Below are 18274 nucleotides of genomic sequence, written 5' to 3'. Positions count from 1 at the left end.
GCCTGAGTCGCGCGGCCGCCGGCCGGAGCCCGCTCTCCTCGGCGGCGTCCGCGCGCGCCCGGAGCCCCGTCCCCGCTCAGCTCCCCCCCCCGCCCCCGCCCTGCGCGTCCCTGGCGCCGCCCCGGCCTCCCCGGCCTCGGCCCCCGGCGTCATGTCTTGGGCGGCTCGTCCGCCCTTCCTCCCGCCGCGGCATGCCGCGGGGCAGTGTGGGCCGGTGGGGGTGAGAAAAGAGATGCATTGTGGGGTCGCGTCCCGGTGGCGGCGGCGGCGGCCCTGGCTGGATCCCGCGGCGGCGGCGGCGGCGGCGGCGGCGGCCGGAGAGCAGCAAACCCCGGAGCCGGAGCCGGGGGAGGCTGGCCGGGACGGGATGGGCGACAGCGGGCGGGGTGAGTGTCCCGCGGGTCCCGGCCGGCGCGCCGCGCGCCCCCTCCCCGCGCTCCCGCCCCCTTGTTTGTAAACACGCGCCCTCGCCCTCCCGAGGCCCAGCGCCCTCCCCCGGGGCGGGGCGCGGCCGGGGAGCTTCCGCCCTCCAGGTACGGCCGCGCCGGGCCTGCGTGCGAGGTGCGGGGCGTGGGAAGGACACCGGTCCCCTTGGGCCGGAGGACTCTGGGCGTCGGAAGGCTGAGCCTGCGCCCTGGGACCCGGTGTCCCTCCCATACTCTTTGACCCGAACGTGCTAAGTTGGGAACGAGGAGTTCACGGGTCCGCCCCCACGTGCTTCTCCACCCCGAGGTCAGCCTGGGATGACCCAGTAGTCTCCGCCTGAACTGCCCCCTCGTTGTCAACTCCCTCCTCTCGCGACTCTTTAAGAGCGAAGTTGTTGTTTGACTGCTTGGTGTGTCTGAACTCGGGGGTTGTGGGGTATGGTGGGTGGGTCAGGGAGAATTAAAGTGTGCGTTTGGATGATCAAAAGACTCAACCTTCTCTTCTTGTCTCTCCTGTCTGTGTGTCTGCCTGTGTGTACCTCCCTCTCAGATTCCCGAAGCCCAGACAGCTCCTCCCCAAATCCCCTTTCCCAGGGGATCCCTCCCTCTTCTCCTCCTGGCCCACCTCTTACTCCTTCAGCACCTCCACCTCCAATGCCACCCCCTCCACTGGGCTCCCCCTTCCCAGTCATCAGTTCTTCCATGGGGTCCCCAGGTCTGCCCCCTCCGGCTCCCCCAGGATTCTCCGGGCCTGTCAGCAGTCCTCAGGTGAGAGGTTGTGACCTACTTATTGCCTCTCTGCTTTCATTTCCTTATTCCCACCTTCTAACCCTCCCCACCATCTTTCCGCGAACTTCCCTGTGACCCGTTGACTTCTGGTTCTCCAGTCCCAGCAGGCCTGTGGTCTCAGACCCCTTGCTCTTCCTGAAGTGAACAGTCTTGTTTTGGTGCATGCTTCTTCCTAGCCCTATTTTTGAAAACAAACAAACAAAATCTCTAAGCTCAAAGGGAATATTTTTGATGTCCTTTTCAGCTCCCGGTGACTTTCTGCCCTTTGGTTCTATATGCCCTTCTAAGACGTGTGCCCCTCAGGGCCGCTGTGTCGCACAATTACAGAAGGGTGCATATCCATTCTTGGGGTTATGCTTCAGGGAAGGCCCTTTACATCACACCACAGTATCACGAGTACCCTCTGGAGTGGGTACGGGACCTGCTTAGAGATAGGGAATGGTTTCCCTGACAGCTGAGAGATTCTCTTTCCAAATGAGCCCCCTGTGACTTCCCTGTTTCCCCCCACCCCAGATTAACTCCACAGTGTCGCTCCCTGGGGGTGGGTCTGGCCCCCCTGAAGATGTGAAGCCACCGGTCTTAGGGGTCCGAGGCCTGCACTGTCCACCCCCTCCAGGTGGCCCTGGGGCTGGCAAACGGCTATGTGCAATCTGCGGGGACCGGAGCTCAGGTACGGCTCAGCCCAGTGCAGAGGAGGAAAGAGAGACATACGGGCTGTTTATCACGGCCTGAGGCGTTCCGGAGGCTTCCCGAGGTTGGTCAGACAGAGCAAGCAGGCCTAGGACCTTTAGATTCATGTCAGATTCAGGTAGGGCAGTCAGGGAAAGGGGCTGGCACGGGCTCTGAGGAGTAGACTGAGTTGTCTCACCTTTGGTGCGCTGCTTTGGAAGGATTTAGACTTTGTCCCCGCTGTGGGCAGATGGTCGAGAGACTCGGTAATGGGAGGTCCCGATGGCTCTCTTCCCGCCACACTCCTCCCCTGTAGGCAAGCACTATGGCGTTTACAGCTGCGAAGGCTGCAAGGGCTTCTTCAAACGCACCATCCGGAAGGACCTGACCTACTCCTGCCGTGACAACAAAGACTGCACGGTGGACAAGCGCCAGCGGAACCGCTGCCAGTACTGCCGCTATCAGAAGTGCCTGGCCACTGGCATGAAGAGGGAGGGTGAGCACTGCCCCGCCAGGCCTGCAGTCACCGTGGGCGAGCCCCCGTAGCCCCCGTGGCCTCCGTATCTGTGGGACTGCTCTCTCTCTGTCTCTCCTCCAGGGGGCGAAGTTTGATTTCTCTTTCCTGTCCTCCTCAGCTTGGTCCTGGGTACCTCGCTCTGTCTCCAAGGCTCTTTCTTAATGGTTGCTCCTCAGCGTTCATCCTGTGATGCTGTAGACCCTCCCAGCATGCTTTGGTCTTAGCCAGGATGGGCCTCTGTTCTCTCTTCTCCGCCTCACATAGCCCCTTTCTCACTTTGATCCTGCGTTCTTTCTCTGGTCTCCCAGTCTTTCCTTGGACCCCCGAGACTCTACCTTGTTAAGTTATAGGATCGCTGAAGAGGTCAGGACTTGGCATTCCTCTTCTCTGTCTGTCTAATTAAGCCTGATTCCTGGACTTCTAAGAGACACTTTAGGGCTGATTTTGGTCCGATCCCTGCTTTAAAGAAGATGAACCTTGACTCCCCTGAGGTCACACAACAGCATAGTGGCAGGGCCAAAATCAGAACACACGCCTCCCAAGACCTGGGTCAGGGTCATCACCATCATGACATCGTCTTGAGTCAGCAGAGCATAGGGTTTGCCATCAGGCGTGTCTGGAGTCAGACGTGTGACTGGCCGTGTGGTGCGTGAATGTAGGAGGCTATTTAGGAGGCTGTTGAATGTGTTTAGCCTCAAGTTCCTCATCCTTAAACGTGGGGGCAGGGACCCGCAAGGCCATTAAGACCTCCAGTGCATGTTAAAGCACGTTGGCATATTTTTTAGCATATCATCTGCCCTATTTAAATTCGGACTCTGCCCCGATTCTTTCACCAGTGGGACTTTTGTCAGTTGGACCTGTTTATCTGCCTGTTTACTTACGTGTACTTGTGGTGATGGGAGCCAGGGTCTTGTGTGTGCTTGGCAGGTGCTCGCTCTCACTGGCAGCCCTTTTGCCTGCAGGTTACCCCAGCCTTCCGTTCCTAAGGACCTCTAGTCGCCACCTCTCCCAAGGGCCGTCAGCCCTGAGAAGGCCCTGAGCAGGTTTCAGACCCTCATAGCCAGCTTCTCACCTTGCATTTCTCTCCCCCACCCCGCAGCGGTCCAGGAGGAGCGGCAGCGGGGGAAGGACAGAGATGGGGATGGGGACGGGGCTGGGGCAGCCCCTGAGGAGATGCCTGTGGACAGGATCCTGGAGGCCGAGCTTGCCGTGGAGCAGAAGAGTGACCAGGGCGTTGAGAGCCCAGGGGGAACCGGGGGCAGCGGCAGCAGCGTGAGTGATGGGGTGGGTGAGGGAGGGGGTGGGTCCCTTCCCCCTCAGATGGCGGTTGGGGAAGGAGTCCAGGGTGCTCCATCCCTCCCCTTCCCTTCCTTCAACCCCTGCACCTTGCCCTGAACTCGGAGGCCTTTCAGTATCTGAAGGGAGCCAGGCGTAGTGGCACTTGGGAGACAGAGACAAGTGGATCTCCGTGAGTTCAAGGCCAGCCTGGTCTACATAGCAAGTTCCAGGCCGGTCAGGGCTGCCTTGTGAGACTGTGTCTCTGATGTGGGGTGAGAGCGCCCTCTCTCTGCTCCCACTACAAAGTCCAGGGCAGAGAGGGGCCTGGATGGCAGAGATGGGTTCAGACGGGGCTTGGAGGAGTAAAGAGGAGTAGCAAGGGCTGGAGAGATGGCTCAGAGGTTAGGAGCACTGACTGCTCTTCCAGAGTTCAATTCCCAGCACCCACATGGTGGCTCACAACCATCAGTAATGAGATCTGGTGCCCTCTTCTGGCCTGCAGGGACACTATATACATAATAAATAAATTTTTTTAAAAAAAAAAGAGGAGCATCAAAACCTCTTACAAGGAAGGTGGCTCCACCCTCCCCTGCATCTTCTGCTCTCTGCAGCCCAATGACCCGGTGACTAACATCTGCCAGGCAGCTGACAAACAGCTGTTCACACTCGTTGAGTGGGCCAAGAGGATCCCACACTTCTCCTCCCTACCTCTGGATGACCAGGTCATATTGCTGCGGGCAGGTCAGTGACCTTGAATCTCTTTGACCGCTTGACATTTTACCTCTCTGTCCTCCTGACCTTCAGTGACCCTGTAGCCTCCTCTTGCATATTTGGGGAGCTTGACTTGCTGACTTGCCCCTATTTCTTGGTGCTTTGGATCTCATGGCCTGGCGTCTGCCTGCTGACCCTTGGTGCCCTCTGGCCCCTAGGCTGGAATGAGCTCCTCATTGCTTCCTTCTCCCATCGGTCCATCGATGTCCGAGATGGCATCCTCCTGGCCACAGGTCTTCACGTGCACAGAAACTCAGCCCATTCCGCAGGCGTGGGAGCCATCTTTGATCGGTCAGTGGCCCTTGGCCAGGCTGTCCTGTAGCTAGAAGGGGTGGTGCTATAGGCTGGTCCGTGTCCAAGGCTGGCTGAGCTGTGACCTTTGAGTGACCTGCAGGTCCCTCTCCAGGGTGCTGACAGAGCTAGTGTCCAAAATGCGTGACATGAGGATGGACAAGACAGAGCTGGGCTGCCTGCGGGCAATCATTCTGTTTAATCCAGGTAAGAGGAGGCCGCCCGCCTCTCGGCCCAAGGCAGCCCTGGAGCCCCCTCTTCTCCAGCGGTCCCCCAGTAAGACCCTCAGCCCAGAAATCTCTTAGCTGACCCTGAGAAAAACCATTTTACCAATGCCTCCCCTTCTGATCGGGTCTCACAATCCCAGTGTGCTTCATTTCCCTGAGGGCCCATCTGCACGTCCGTCCTGAGGGCCTGTCTGCACGTCCGCCCTGAGGGCCTGTCTGCACGTCCGCCCTGAGGGCCTGTCTGCACGTCCGTCCTGAGGGCCTGTCTGCACGTCCGCCCTGACCTGACTCACCTGCCCTCTGCCTCTTGTTCTTCCTCCTTCACTGTCCAGATGCCAAGGGCCTCTCCAACCCCGGAGAGGTGGAGGTCCTGCGGGAGAAGGTCTATGCGTCCCTGGAGACCTACTGCAAGCAGAAGTACCCCGAGCAGCAAGGCCGGTAAGAGGCCTCAGGGCTGGGGACCCCACAGAGGGCGAGGCTGGGCCGTGGCCAGGGCCTGGGTGGTGCTGCCTCTTACTCCTCCCACACCCCCCACAGGTTTGCTAAGCTGCTGCTACGTCTTCCCGCCCTCCGCTCCATCGGCCTCAAGTGTCTGGAGCACCTGTTCTTCTTCAAGCTCATTGGCGACACCCCCATCGACACCTTCCTCATGGAGATGCTCGAGGCTCCCCACCAGCTAGCCTGAACCCAGACCACTCGTGTGCTCCTCAGCTGTGGGGAGTACCGAGGAAGAGGACTTGAGCCTGGGCAGGGTGGGGGGGCCGAGGGCCCAGGCAGAGCCGTGGGCAGATGGTGCAGAGGAGGGACTCCTGCAGCCTGCAAGGCATCTGGTAACCCTTAGGGTTTGCCTGGTCTCCAAGTCGGAGGGGGCCCAGATCCCTGTGACGACTACACGTCTACCTTCAGTGGCCTTGAGTCTCTGAATTCGCCGGGGTCTCCCGTGATGTGGGGATCCTGGCTCCCCCAGCACAAAGCACTGGCCCTGGTCCCGGGACTCCGCTCCCTTGTCATCCTGCCTCACTCCCTTCTGAAGAGTGGAATGGAGCTCCCCTAGAAAGGGTGTTGCGGGGCAGGCCCCCCAAGCTGATGGTCTTGGGAGCAGGGCTCTGATAGCCCTTCATGCCCCCAGCTTGACAGGTGGGGGCAGAGGGAGGGGCGCCCTCCTGTCTCCTGCAGTCAGGAATAAAGGTGGTGGTGAAGGGCCGGTGGAGATGGGGGAACTGACTGCTATGTTTAATTTCCTGTGAGGAGAGCCTGGGAGTTAGACTCAAAGAAGTACTGTACATCCCCAGGTTGGCTTAAATGCCAGGGCCAGAGTGGCATGTGGGCAAGGAGGCCCCTCAGGTGGTCTGCCCCTGTGGCTCTCCCGGTGGGTGCTGCTTTCCCATCTCACTGGCTCCTGGACGGGTCTGGGCTGTGAGGGGGTGCTGGTTTGGGTGGCCTTTCCTTTTACAGCTGTCCCTGTTCCTCAGCACACAGGCTGGGGACAGAGAATTGATGGGATGGCCGGCCTTCAGAGATGGGTGCTGGGCTGCATGGTTTTGCCCTGGGTCTCTTTGGTTTTTTTTTTGGGGGGGGGGATCCCTCCCTCTTTCACTCGCACATAAAATCGCTTTCCAGTTAAAACAGCTGTTTTCTGGACTGAGGGAACTGGGTGGTGGGCACCATGGCATCCTCTAGGTGTCGGGATATTCGGTGAGAAACCCTGACGCTCCCTGGGTGCTGCAGCGGCCCGAGGTTCCCTGGGGCTGCAGAGGCGGTGCAGGGTGGGAGACACAAGGCGAGCTTTGTCGGGAGGGGGAGAGGGTGTGCCAGGCTGGGGGCGGGGCTGCCCAGGGAGGAGAGAGACCCGCTGCTTCTCAAAGGCGCCTTGTTCGCGGGTGCCCTCCCAGCGCCAGCGGGCGGCGGCGTCTCGCTCGCGCCAGCTTTCTCCCCGGCTGCGCCGCAGGCTCCGGGCAGACCCGGCGCCATGCCCACGTGTAGGGGTGCGCTGCTCTCAGCGCACCCTCCTGGAGCGGCCACGTCCCTGAGTGACCCCCTTTTGCAAGACCCTTCTAGCAGCATCGCCTGTCCCCACGTCACTGTCCTGTCCCGTTCCACTGTTTTACCTAGTCCAGTACTTCTATCTTCTCGGGCGATTAGCCAGTTGGCCCGTCTCTGGCCTCCCTCTGCTCCGCAAGGCCACCCGCGGCCCCCACATCTCGGTCGCTATCTATAGCTGGGTCTGTAAACACCCCGCCCGGACTGCTCTGTAATTACATGGGGCGGGACGAAGGAGGTAATTATGGAGACCTGATTACAAGTGGGCGTGGGGCAGTGGCCTGTAGACCCGCCCCTTATGTCCCACTGTGCCCTGAGTCCCTCCCCGGACTCTGCAGAGGGGCTCTGGGCCCCCAAGGGCGGGGACCGTTGTGTGTGCGACTGGACCATAGGGTCCCCAAAAGGAAGGGACCAGAGAAGATATATTAAGTTCTCCCAAAGACAATCTGAGGGTGCACACAGGCCACCTAATCCCTCCAGGAGTAGGAGTGCACCGTTCCAGGGCCAGCCCGCGAGGAGCGGTTCTCGTCCCCACACTCCCCTGCCCAGGTGGAGATCGGGGGTGGGGTTTCCCCTTGGTGGCTGTGGGCGGGCAGCTAGGGGCGGGGGCCGGACCTAGGGGCGGGGGCGAGCTGGGGTCTCTGAGCTGCCAGGGTGGCCAGGGGCACACAGTAGCGGCCACCGAGGAGCAAGCAGCGGTGACAAGGCAAGCAGAGGTACCCCCAACAACACCTTGCTGCATGGAGCTGACCGCTGAAAGCTGCTGACATCCCTGGGTCCTGGTTCCAAGGCTCAGCAGGCTCTGTCTACTGTCCGCGCACCAGGGCTGTCTGGGTCTCGGACCCGGCATTCTGAGCCATGGAGCGGTGCAGCCCCTGCCACCGCCTCCTTCTGCTCCTACCTCTGGTGCTGGGCCTGAGTGCTGCCCCGGGATGGGCAGGTAAGAGGAGTCCTGCCTTGGGTGTCAGTCAGCTAGAGGTTGAAGCATCTGCCTGGAAGGGACCACAGATGCCTGGAGTAGGAGCGTCTGAGTCTTAAGAGAGGGATTTGGGGTGACCAGGGTTTAGGATGAAGGATGAACACTTGAGTTCCTTGGAGCCAGTATAGGACTCGGGCAGGTAACGCCAACGGATGGGGACCACAGCCCAGAGCCTGAGCAGGCTGGGTTCGTGGTTTGGGTCCGTAGAAAGACCCGAGGATCCCAAAGCCAGTCTTGTCCAGGCTTTGCTAATGTTGGGGCAGTGAATACCAGGGCTGATGCATAAAGGAAGCAGGATGGACATCTGTAAGTCAGAGCCTGGAAGGCTAGGGAAGAAGGCTACCTCCACTGTCCCGTTCTCTTTGGGTCCCCCAACCCCTCCCTGTGCCCTGGATGCTGCCACGCGCTGGCTCTAGGGAGCTCCGGGGCTGGCTGCCAACAGGACGGCCACTGGACAGGCCAGGATCAGGTGTCTGAGGCCAGAGCCAGCTCTTTGCATTCCTGCCCTTCCCCTCCCCCTCTGGCCAGCCGGGCTCCTCTGGGACCCTGGTGTCCACAGGACCAATCTTTCTCCCTTTTTCCTCCAGAAGGGAAAGGCTCCTAGAAAAGAGAATTCGATATCAGAGCAGAGTCTGGGAGTTCTGGGTCTAAGCAGGATGGAACCAGCTTCTCTCTCCGAGAATGGGGGGCGGGGGCTGATTTTGTACGTATCTCCATTATTTGTGTTTTCTCTTCTCTGCAGACAAAATTGGCAGAATGGCAGTGTAAAGGATATAGATTAGACCAAAGATGAGAGGAAAATGAAGTACATGGTGTTTACAGAGTCTAGGCAGAGGCTGACCAAGACAACTGTCTCTTATTTGGGAGCTGAGTGGGTGGAGGAGGAAATCCAGGGAGATGGGTGACTAAGAATTCCTGAGAGTAGAGGACAGGGCATTTGGGGGCTCAGGGCGATTAATGGGGTATCAGTGGGTCTGAGACAGTGGGTTAGTATGCGGCTTGATGGGGGCAGGCCTGTGGGTAGTGAGCATGATGTGGAACTGTCCTCCACTGGGCTTTGGTGGAGGGTGGGGACCTCCGAGATCTCCTAGGCCTGGGGTCTCTGTGAGTCTCTGTCTCTCTGTCTCCCTCACTTTAGTCTCTCAAAGCTTCCCTTGTGTGCCAGTGTTTGCAGAGCGGCCACACTTGGGGGCCAGGCTCCTCAGGGAAGGTCGTGGTTTCCTCAGCTCCTGGACTCAAAGGGCCTTTTCTCTCCTACCCGCCCCACCTCATCCACCCCACCCAGCTCTGCTCTCCTGACTGCCCTGGCCTCTGCCCCGCCCCACACTTCTACCAACGCTTTGCAAGCACTCTCTGGGAGTTCTCCACTGTGGAGTGGATGGTGTGAGAAGTGTGTGATTTGGGGAGTAAACTGCCTTCGGTTTCCAGGGAGTGTGGGCCCAGGAAGCTGAAATCTAAGGAGACCTGGCTGATGGCCTGAGACTTGAATCTTTGGATTCAGATGGTGGGGGGTGGCAGGACTGAGGTTCCAGGTGTGGGGAGCTTGTCTGGGGTTTGGACAAGAACTCTGATGGCATCTACAGATGTGTGGCTTGAGGCCCTGGACCTGCTCCTGCTCCACGTTGCAGCTTCCCCTCTCCCCTCTCCCCTCTCCCCTTTCCCCTCTCCCCTCTCCAAACCTCTTCTCCAAGACTGGGGGCATAGGCTTCTGGGCCACCCTGTTCTTCTATCTCCTTCCTTAACCCAGTCAGAGCTGCCCCTGCCCCCACTTCAACCCAGTCTTAAGCAGCTGGAAGACCTCTCTTACACAGCCGCCTCTCTGCCTCCCTGTGCCCAGGATGATCGATTGCCCAGATGTTGTTTGTGCTAGAGACCAAGCAGATGCCAGGAAGCCAGAAACTGGGAGATACGGGAAGGGAGGGAGAGAGAGGGAGAAAGAAAAGGATGGGCAGGGTGTGGGGAGACTGGAAACAGAAGAGGGACGGGAGGATCGGACAGGTGCACACACAGAAGCATAGAGCGGGAAGGGGAGGCCAATGGAGGCAGGATTGACAGAGATCTCAGCAGAGATTCACAGCTTAGAGACAGCATGCTGGGAGAGAGAGGGTGCGAGGGATAGAGTTGCATGCCAGCCAGGGCTAGCCTTAGGTCACATTGCATGCCAGCCAGGGCTAGCCTTGGGTCACATTGCATGCCAGCCAGGGCTAGCCTTGGGTCACATTGCATGCCAGCCAGGGTTAGCCATGCTTCCCCTTTGGGTCACTTTGCTTACCATCCATATAGGTCCTTTCAGGATAATGTAAGGGAGACTGAGTTGGAGATCTGGGTGTTCCCCATTTAGACCCTCCCTGGGACATGTTCTGTCCCCTGACTCTCCCAGGTGCACCCTCTGTGGATGTACTACGTGCCCTGAGGTTCCCCTCCCTTCCCGATGGTGTCCGGAAATCAAAAGGGGTCTGTCCGGCTGATGTGGCCTACTGCGTGTCACGACCTGCCCAGCTCAGTGCACCCACCCGCCAGCTCTTCCCAGGTTTGGGCAGTGAGGTGGGGAGGTGGGGAGGTGAGGTTTGGGATCTCTTCACCTCTCACTCCATCTGTGTTTCTCTCTCTGGGGTACCAGGAGGCTTTCCCAAAGATTTCTCTCTGCTGACGGTTGTCCGGACCCGCCCTGGCCTCCAGGCTCCCCTCTTGACTCTGTACAGTGCCCAGGGAGTCCAGCAGCTGGGCCTGGAGCTTGGTCGCCCTGTTCGCTTTCTGTATGAGGACCAGAGGGGACGGCCACAAGCCCCCGCTCAGCCTGTCTTCCGAGGCCTCAGCCTAGCAGATGGCAAGTAAGTCAGTTTGTCCCTTTGACCTACATGATCCCCACTGCCAGCAGAGAGTGTCTCAGAACCCCAGTATCTAAGGAACTCCGCTGGCCCTTTTGGGCACACTAGCTGCTGCTTGAACCTGTCACTTCTTGGTCGGGGTTTGGGTCTCAGACTCTGTGTCTGAGAATGGGAATAAAAAGGTACCTGCTGGCACACGGGTAAGTACTTAACTTTGTGAGCCTTAGTTTCTGTGTGTATAAGACAAAGATCATCAAGCACGACACCCCAACTAGAAAATGATTGCAGGGTACCCATGCTATACACACCTGTTATGTGGTATCCCTTGCTTGTAATTCTTTAAAAATTTTTAATTTATGTGTGTGGGTGTTTTGCCTGCACTTACATCTATGTACCATGTGCGTGCCTATCCAAAGATGCCAGGAGAGGAAGTCAGACCCCCGGGGACTAGAGTTACAGGCAGTTGTGAACCACCATGTGGGTGCTGGGAATTGAACCTGGACCCTCTGGAAGAGCAACCAGTGCTCTAAACCCTTGAGCCATCTCTCCAGCCCTGTCATTGTAATTCTTAACCCATTATCACCCATTATCATCACCACCCCTTCTATGAGCTGTCTCCCAGCCCCGTTGACTCCTGCTTTCACTAGCCAGTCACACAAACTTCTTACCCCACGCTTAGGTGGCACCATGTGGCTGTGGCTGTGAAGGGTCAGTCTGTCACCCTCATTGTGGACTGTAAGAAGCGAGTCACCAGGCCCCTTCCCCGAAGTGTGCATCCGGTGTTGGACACCCGTGGGGTGGTGATCTTTGGTGCCCATATCCTAGATGACGAAGTCTTTGAGGTAAGCATGGCAGCAGTCTGAGGAGGGTGATTCTGGCCCCGCGTCTCATGGCCACACTTCTGGCTCCAGCTCTCTGTCCTCCTGTGCTGAAGCCTGTATTCCTTTTCATTCATTTTTCTTCCCAGGACTTTTTATTTCCATTTCTGGTCTTCAGGCTGATTTTTCCAATGGGCAGCAAGAGGCCTGCTTACATAAACACAGCCTGTAGCCACTTATTCAGTCATCCTTTGGTCCTGTCCGTCACTGATCCATTCCTTCAACCGATTTACGTTGTCTATTCACCTCCCAGCCACCCAGGCACCACAGACAACCTCTCTTCATGCGTCCACCACCCATGCATCCACCCGGCCAGCTGTCACCCGCTGACCTACCTCTGGATGCGTGCACGGGCTTACCTGTTCATCCCCTTACTCGCCTGACCATCTACCCAGTCACCTCTCTGCTCATGCATTAGGCTTATGTTGACCCACTCACCTCTCTTCCCCTGCACCGACTCCCTCCTTCAAACACCCACCCAGTCATCTACCCATCCTCGCTAGCCTCCCACCCATCTGTTCCCTCGTCCACTCACCTGCTCACTCCATCTACTTGACACACATGGACGCCTGCGTCAGTTCATGTAGCCACACATCCTCCTCTACTGCTCCTCTGCCACTCACCCACTGATTTCACCACCCACTGCCAGCCAGCCATTCATTTACCCACACATATCTAGGCAGCAGTGTGTAGCCTTTACTCTGTGCCTCCCATTCATTTGCCCACACGTCCATCCATCCATCCATCCGTCCATCTGTCCACCCATCCATCCGTCTGTCCATCCATCCATCCATCCGTCCATCCATCCGTCTGCCCACCATCACTTGCTGCACTAAACCCCTATTGGCCCATCTGCCTTTCCACCCCATCTGTCCATCCATCCATCCATCCATCCATCCATCCGTCCATCCGTCTATCTGCCCACCATCACTTGCTGCACTAAACCCCTATTGACCCATCTGCCTTTCCACCCCATCTGTCCATCCATCCATCCATCCATCCGTCCATCCGTCCATCTGCCCACCATCACTTACTGCACTAAACCCCTATTGACCCATCTGCCTTTCCACCCCATCTGTCCATCCATCCATCCGTCCGTCCATCCGTCCATCTGTCCATCTGCCCACCATCACTTACTGCACTAAACCCCTATTGACCCATCTGCCTTTCCACCCCATCTGTCCATCCATCCATCCATCCATCCATCCATCCATCTGTCCATCCGTCCATCCGCCCACCAGCTACCGTTTTCTGACTACCTCCTGGAAAGGAAAACGCAGTACGATAGTGTAAGTTCTCTGTCACCCAGCCCTGGGGGTGCTTCGTTTTGAGATGAGCCAGTGTGTGAGCGCCGTGTGCGGACTCGGGTAATTGCCGCTGAGATTCAGAAGGAAAGGGATTCTTCTCTTCCAGAGGTCCATCCAGAGAACTCCTGTCATCACTGATGCTGTCGGGTCAAGGCGTCAAGGCTGTACCTGCCTCTAGAAGCCATGTGGAAAGGCCCGTGTGTGACCATAGGGGCAGGGAGGAGATGGTCTGGGTTGAATCTGAAGTTGGAAGGCCTGAGTTCTAGTCCTGACCTGTTACTCTGAGTGACCTTGCCTCATCTTACCTTTTTGAGATATGAAATAAAGGGGTGACAGTCCTTGTCCTCCTGACTGTTGTCATTGCCCTGTAGGGAGCTGATTGTGACCTTCTCCCATGCTATAGCTTAGTCCCAGACCATTGATAGATATAGCTTATAGCTGCTTATTCACTCATTACCTGTCCAAATTTGCTTGTTTATTCACATGTCACCCAGTCACCCACAGACAACCTCTCTTCATGCGTCCACCACCCATTCATCCACCCGGCCAGCTGACACCCACTGACCTACTTCTGGATGCGTGCACCGCCTTATCTATTCATCCCTTTACTCGCCTGACCATCTACCCAGTCACTTCGTTCCAGACCATTCCTTTTGTCTCTCCGGGTCCCTCTGTCTCTCCATCATTTTTCCCTCTTCATATCTTTCCAGGGTGATGTTCAGGAGCTCGTCATTGCCCCAGGCGTCCAAGCTGCCTATCAGTCTTGTGGACAGAAGGATCTGGAATGTGAGAGGGCACAGAGAGATGGACCTCAGATCCAGAAGCCTCACAGAGCCCAGAGATCTCCAAAGAAGCAGCCATCAAGACTTCATAAGCCACAGAGCCAGGAGCCCCAGCGACAGGTGAGGGAGTTGGGCAAACTGAACCTGTAGCTTGGGAGGACACTGGGGTTGTCCAGGGCAGTTCCCCACTGCTCCATCCCACCCTCCCCTTAGCTCCCAGCAGCACCTCTCTGTTCCCATCATGCCCTCCTCCCAGTCCTCAGTCATCAATCTTTTTATTTTCATTTAAAAATAAAAAGAGTCATTATGAAGAATCCCCGGCGGGAGCTATGTACCCTGCCTGTGTGGCATCCTCTCCTGTCCGCCTTGGGTTTCCCATCCCTTTCTTGAATTAAGAGATTGGGAGACATTAGGGGACAGGCGAGCCATAAGGAGGGGGACAGGGGAAACGAAGCTGAGATGTGATACCCAGGGGAGTGACAGGGAGGGACTGGGGGAGGGGGAATCTCCAGGATGGGTGGTCTGTGGAAGTGTGGGGACAGGGAGCAGAGTCTCTGGCTCACCAAGTGCCTTGGGGGTAGGGTGGGAAGAGGGGTGAAAGTCTAGATTGGGGGGGGACTGGATGGTTGGGGTGAGAGATGTGTTCTGGGGACAGTGAGTTGAAGACTGGAGGATCAATCTCTTAATCGTGTCTGCTTCTATCCACCTGGGGAACCATTTCCTCTTTCCCACCTCTCCCACCCTCTCCTTCCTCACTGTCGCCCTCAACTCTCATCCCCCAACCCCACACCATCTCCTTGCCGCCTCTCCGGAATCTCCCAATCCCGCCCTGTCTATCCCCCTCCCTGCTCCCAGCCCACTGAGTCTCTCTACTATGACTACGAGCCCCCCTATTACGATGTGATGACTACAGGGACGGCCCCTGATTACCAGGTAAACTTGAGGACCCCCTTCATCTTTCCCCTTTCTCCCAACACCTCCTATCAACATCTCTTAGGCTAAGTCCCCATCAGCCCCAGTTTCTGGGAGACACTAAATTATGGAGGTTCACTTGCTCACTGCCCGCCCCCCCCCCATCTCTCCACTGCAGCGTCCTCAGAGCTCCAATCGCAGGGCTCCCCCTCCCCCTAGGGGGCGTCGGACCCCTCCCCGAAAGCCTAACCCTCCTGCCAAGAGGTCAGCAGCCAGGCAGGCGCTCCCCTCACCAGCCAGGAGGCTCTCTCCAGCTGGAGGCTCTGGCAAAGCCCTCGGCCAGCCTCCCCCCTCCCGACGCCCAGCTTCCCCCACTGCCCGGGCCCTCCCCAGGACCAGAGGCAGCAGTTACCGGCAGGTAGAACGGGCATCCAGATCTTTGCCCCCAACTTATAGACACTGGAGACTGACTCTCTTCAAACTGTCTTCCTCAGGGGCTACAAGATCTGTGATTCCCCCCCCCCCATCCAGAGCCTGCCTGTGGTGGGGACAGGTGGCAGCTTCGCTTTCTTTCCTGCTAACCTCTACCTCTCCCACTCCTTCCCTCCTCCCTTTGGGGCTAGTACCCCACCCCAGGTGAAGAGGAAGGAGCCCCGGAGCCCAGCCCCTTGCCATTCCTTGAAGAGGTAACTTCATCCCCAAGGTCATCCAGCTGGAGCCCCCCACAAAGCATCCTAATGAGCACCCCTCCCTGGCCGGAGGGCTTCTTCATATACCCACTTAAGACTTCTCTGGTCACTCCAGACCTGCCACCTGCCTGTCTAGTGTGGCCGTTTCTTCTGGTGTCACCGCCTCATCATTGTTTGACTCAAAGTAGATCCTCTATGTTGGTGTTAAGTGAGCTCCCTTCCTGTGTCACGGTGCCATTCCTGGCTCCGTTTTCTGTCCAACATTCTCACTTTTTTCTTCTCTCTGTCTTTCTCTCTGTGGTCTTAGAGTCTTCATCTGTCGTTATGTCCATGGACTGTCCTGTGTCCAGCCCTCCGGCCACCCTTCTTGTTCTCCACTATTTCCCCCAACCACATCCATTTTCAAACATCCATTGTGTGGTCAATAGTCATCCCTCTTCTGTTTGGTCCCTCCCCTTGCTCACTGGGGGGAGAAAACGCCAGTCCCAATGAGCCTCAGGTTCTTTGGGGTAGAAGTTGTCAACCCCGGGGTCCAGAGGATACCTCCTCTCAGGCCTAACACCCCCATCTACCCCTTCTTCTCCCCTGTCCTTGGGAAGGAGCAGACAGATCCCCAGGTTCCCCCAACAGTCGACAGTTTCCAGGCAGAGGAATATGGGGAGGGTGGCACAGACCCCCCAGCAGGGCTCTACGATTACACCTATGGCTATGGGGACTATCATGAGGAGACGGAGCTTGGCCCTGCCCTCTCTGCGGAGACAGCTCACTCAGGAGCCGTAAGTGAAAGCAGCTCCTAGTCCGTCCTTCACCATCGGGGGCGCTACATGGATGGCTTCCTGTTGGATCCTTGTTGGCTGTGAGCTACTTCCTGTTGGCTTGTCATGTTCTCTTCACAAGAGATGTCTGTGTTGCTTGAGAAGATCACTTCCTGCTTTCTCTTGCCAAATGTCTTACCTCATGCCTCCCTGTAGGTCCTCTGTCTGTGGCAACCGGACTTTTTGCAATACCATGGCCACTTTCTTTCTTTTTTGGCCACTGCTTGTCTAAATTGAGATTGACAATTTTGTCAATAAGCAACTGCCTTGTTCCAGTTTCTGTCTGTCTCACCCGTCTCCTCGTGCTCAAAACAACTTCGTATCCACGTTGATGCTAAAGTTCCTAACTTCCCACATGACGTTTTCTAACCTTCGGGGCCGCTTCTGATGTGTCTTTCCCTGTCTTCCGTAGCCTTGATGTCCCTCTTGGTGACTATGTGAGGTTAGGCTAAAAGGGATTGTTTGTTTGTTTGTGTTCTGATTTCTCATGCTGTCTTGTGGCAATTTTCTTTGACAATAAGCCACTTCCTGGGTACCCCTGATTATCAGAATGATAAGGATATCCATTGTGGATGGACCTGGATATTAATCATGGCCATTTCCTGTGAGTCCTAGCCTGGATGTTGGTGTTTTTTTCTGGATCTTGCCTTTCATCCTCTTAATTCTCTTTGCAAGAGTCACTTTCTATTTGTTTTGTGAATTTCTTTTCTCTCTTGGCCATGGTAGCCATGTTGTTTTTGAAGGTCCACTTCCTAGATTCTTTTTTCTCGGGGGCTTCCTGTCTCTCTAACCACTTCCTGTTTGTTCAGTGTGTTTTCTAGCCATCTTGGCGGTGTTTGATTTTGCTTGGCTCTGGCATCCGTCTTGCTTCCAAGTGTGTGTCCCTTTTGTTCTGTCTCCTTAGTGGCGTCCCAGGTCTTCAAACGTCCCTCTCTGTTGGACTGCTTCCCGTGGTGGGCTCCACCTTGTCCTTTGCTGGCATTGCTGTCACGGCCGTCCCCTGCTGCTGCTGCTGTTGCTGCTGCTGAACTCTGCCCGCTTACCTGACTCTGCCACCCCTGCTGCTGCTGCTGCTGCTGCTGCTGCTGCATGCTGCTTTCTGAGTCTCTGGGATTTGAGAACTGGGATTTGGGAACTGATCACATCTAATTGGCCAAGATAGGGGTGGAAGCGGGGATTGTGAAGGTCTTTGTGGGGAGAATTGGGGGTGGTAGCAGATGACCTTCATCCTCTCTCTGTCTTTGGTCTGGCCTAGAGCTTGGAGTGGGAATTGGAGTGGGAGTGGGAGGGAGGGGCTGGTGGACTTGGGGTAGAGATGGGAGTAGGGGAAGTTTCCTACAGGGAAGAGAACTAGGGGACTGTGAGGGTTACTTCTGAGGTTTGGGTAACTAACCTAAGAGCTGCATTTTCCCCGATATCCAGTTGAGAGGCCAGAATGTGGGATATCAGGGGCAACAGCTTTCTAAATCTCCTTCGTGTGTGTGTGTGTGTGTGTGTGTGTGTGTGTGTGTGTGTGTGTTTATGTATAGCTCCACCACATGCATGCCTGCCTGGTGCCCGTAGAGGTCAGATCAGGGCATTAGATCTTCTAGAAGTGGAGTCACAGGTGGTGTGAGCCACCATGTGGGTGCTGGGAACCAAACCCAGGTTCTCTGCAAGAGCATCAAGTGCTCTTAACTGCTGAACCGTCTTCCCAGCCCCTCAAGGGCGTTTTTTTTTTTTTAACTTGTGAACTCCTTACAGCTAGAAATTACAATTAGAAATGGGCATGGTGGTGACACTTATAATCCCAACACTGGGGAGGCTGAGGCAGGGGGACTGAGTTTGAGGGCAGCCGTGAGTACACCGCGTTCTTTTCTTAAGAGTGTCTCCAAACAAATAACAAAAAAGCTATAGGTAAACTTCTATATATTAGGGCACATGTTTTTCATTTTCTGGAAGAAAACCCATAGCTTTTAAAATCAGATTCTCATCCAGTTCCGTGTCTTAACTCTCACTCCCAAGAAGTAAACCTACCTACTTACTCAGCAGGTGGGGTTAGGATGAGCAAGTAGACCTCTCTCTAGGTTCTAAGGAT

General features: G+C 56.6%; 2 protein-coding genes across 6 annotated transcripts in view; both read left to right on the top strand.

Annotated features, from left to right (window-relative positions):
• Positions 1–107: 107 nt before the first annotated feature.
• On the top strand, positions 108–6593 carry Rxrb (retinoid X receptor beta). Of its 5 annotated transcripts, none has more exons than XM_059282414.1 (10): positions 108–386; positions 976–1193; positions 1728–1884; positions 2200–2379; positions 3500–3672; positions 4290–4419; positions 4608–4740; positions 4856–4947; positions 5300–5405; positions 5505–6593. In XM_059282414.1, the coding sequence occupies exons 1-10, from the start codon at positions 152–154 to the stop codon at positions 5650–5652; spliced, it is 1572 nt and encodes a 523-aa protein (XP_059138397.1). In that variant the 5' UTR covers positions 108–151; the 3' UTR covers positions 5653–6593. The 5 variants fall into 5 exon arrangements, with proteins under 5 accessions (XP_059138397.1, XP_059138396.1, XP_059138400.1 ...); XM_059282413.1 differs by having other exon boundaries at positions 4844–4947; XM_059282417.1 differs by lacking the exon at positions 108–386 and adding an exon at positions 416–533 and having other exon boundaries at positions 4844–4947.
• Positions 6594–7660: 1067 nt separating this feature from the next.
• The window catches only part of Col11a2 (collagen type XI alpha 2 chain), a 29124-nt gene continuing 18510 nt past the window's right edge, over positions 7661–18274 (top strand). Inside the window, exons 1-8 of the mRNA XM_059282439.1 lie at positions 7661–7947; positions 10367–10516; positions 10607–10817; positions 11494–11656; positions 13710–13901; positions 14637–14714; positions 15317–15379; positions 15982–16158. Coding sequence (XP_059138422.1) covers positions 7866–7947; positions 10367–10516; positions 10607–10817; positions 11494–11656; positions 13710–13901; positions 14637–14714; positions 15317–15379; positions 15982–16158 — 1116 coding nt within the window. The 5' untranslated portion in view covers positions 7661–7865. The remainder of the gene's footprint in view (positions 7948–10366; positions 10517–10606; positions 10818–11493; positions 11657–13709; positions 13902–14636; positions 14715–15316; positions 15380–15981; positions 16159–18274) is intronic.

The sequence above is a fragment of the Peromyscus eremicus genome, chromosome 16_21 (genome assembly GCF_949786415.1).
Source record: "Peromyscus eremicus chromosome 16_21, PerEre_H2_v1, whole genome shotgun sequence".
Taxonomy (NCBI): domain Eukaryota; kingdom Metazoa; phylum Chordata; class Mammalia; order Rodentia; family Cricetidae; genus Peromyscus; species Peromyscus eremicus.
This window is presented reverse-complemented; position numbering and strand designations above follow the sequence as displayed.

Coding starts and splice junctions, on each gene's coding strand:
- Rxrb (XM_059282413.1), top strand. CDS start 152: ATGTCTTGGGCGGCTCGTCCGCCCTTCCTCCCGCCGCGGCATGCCGCG. Junction 1,194..1,727: donor GGCCTGTCAGCAGTCCTCAG/GTGAGAGGTTGT, acceptor CCCCCACCCCAG/ATTAACTCCACAGTGTCGCT. Junction 4,420..4,607: donor GGTCATATTGCTGCGGGCAG/GTCAGTGACCTT, acceptor TCTGGCCCCTAG/GCTGGAATGAGCTCCTCATT.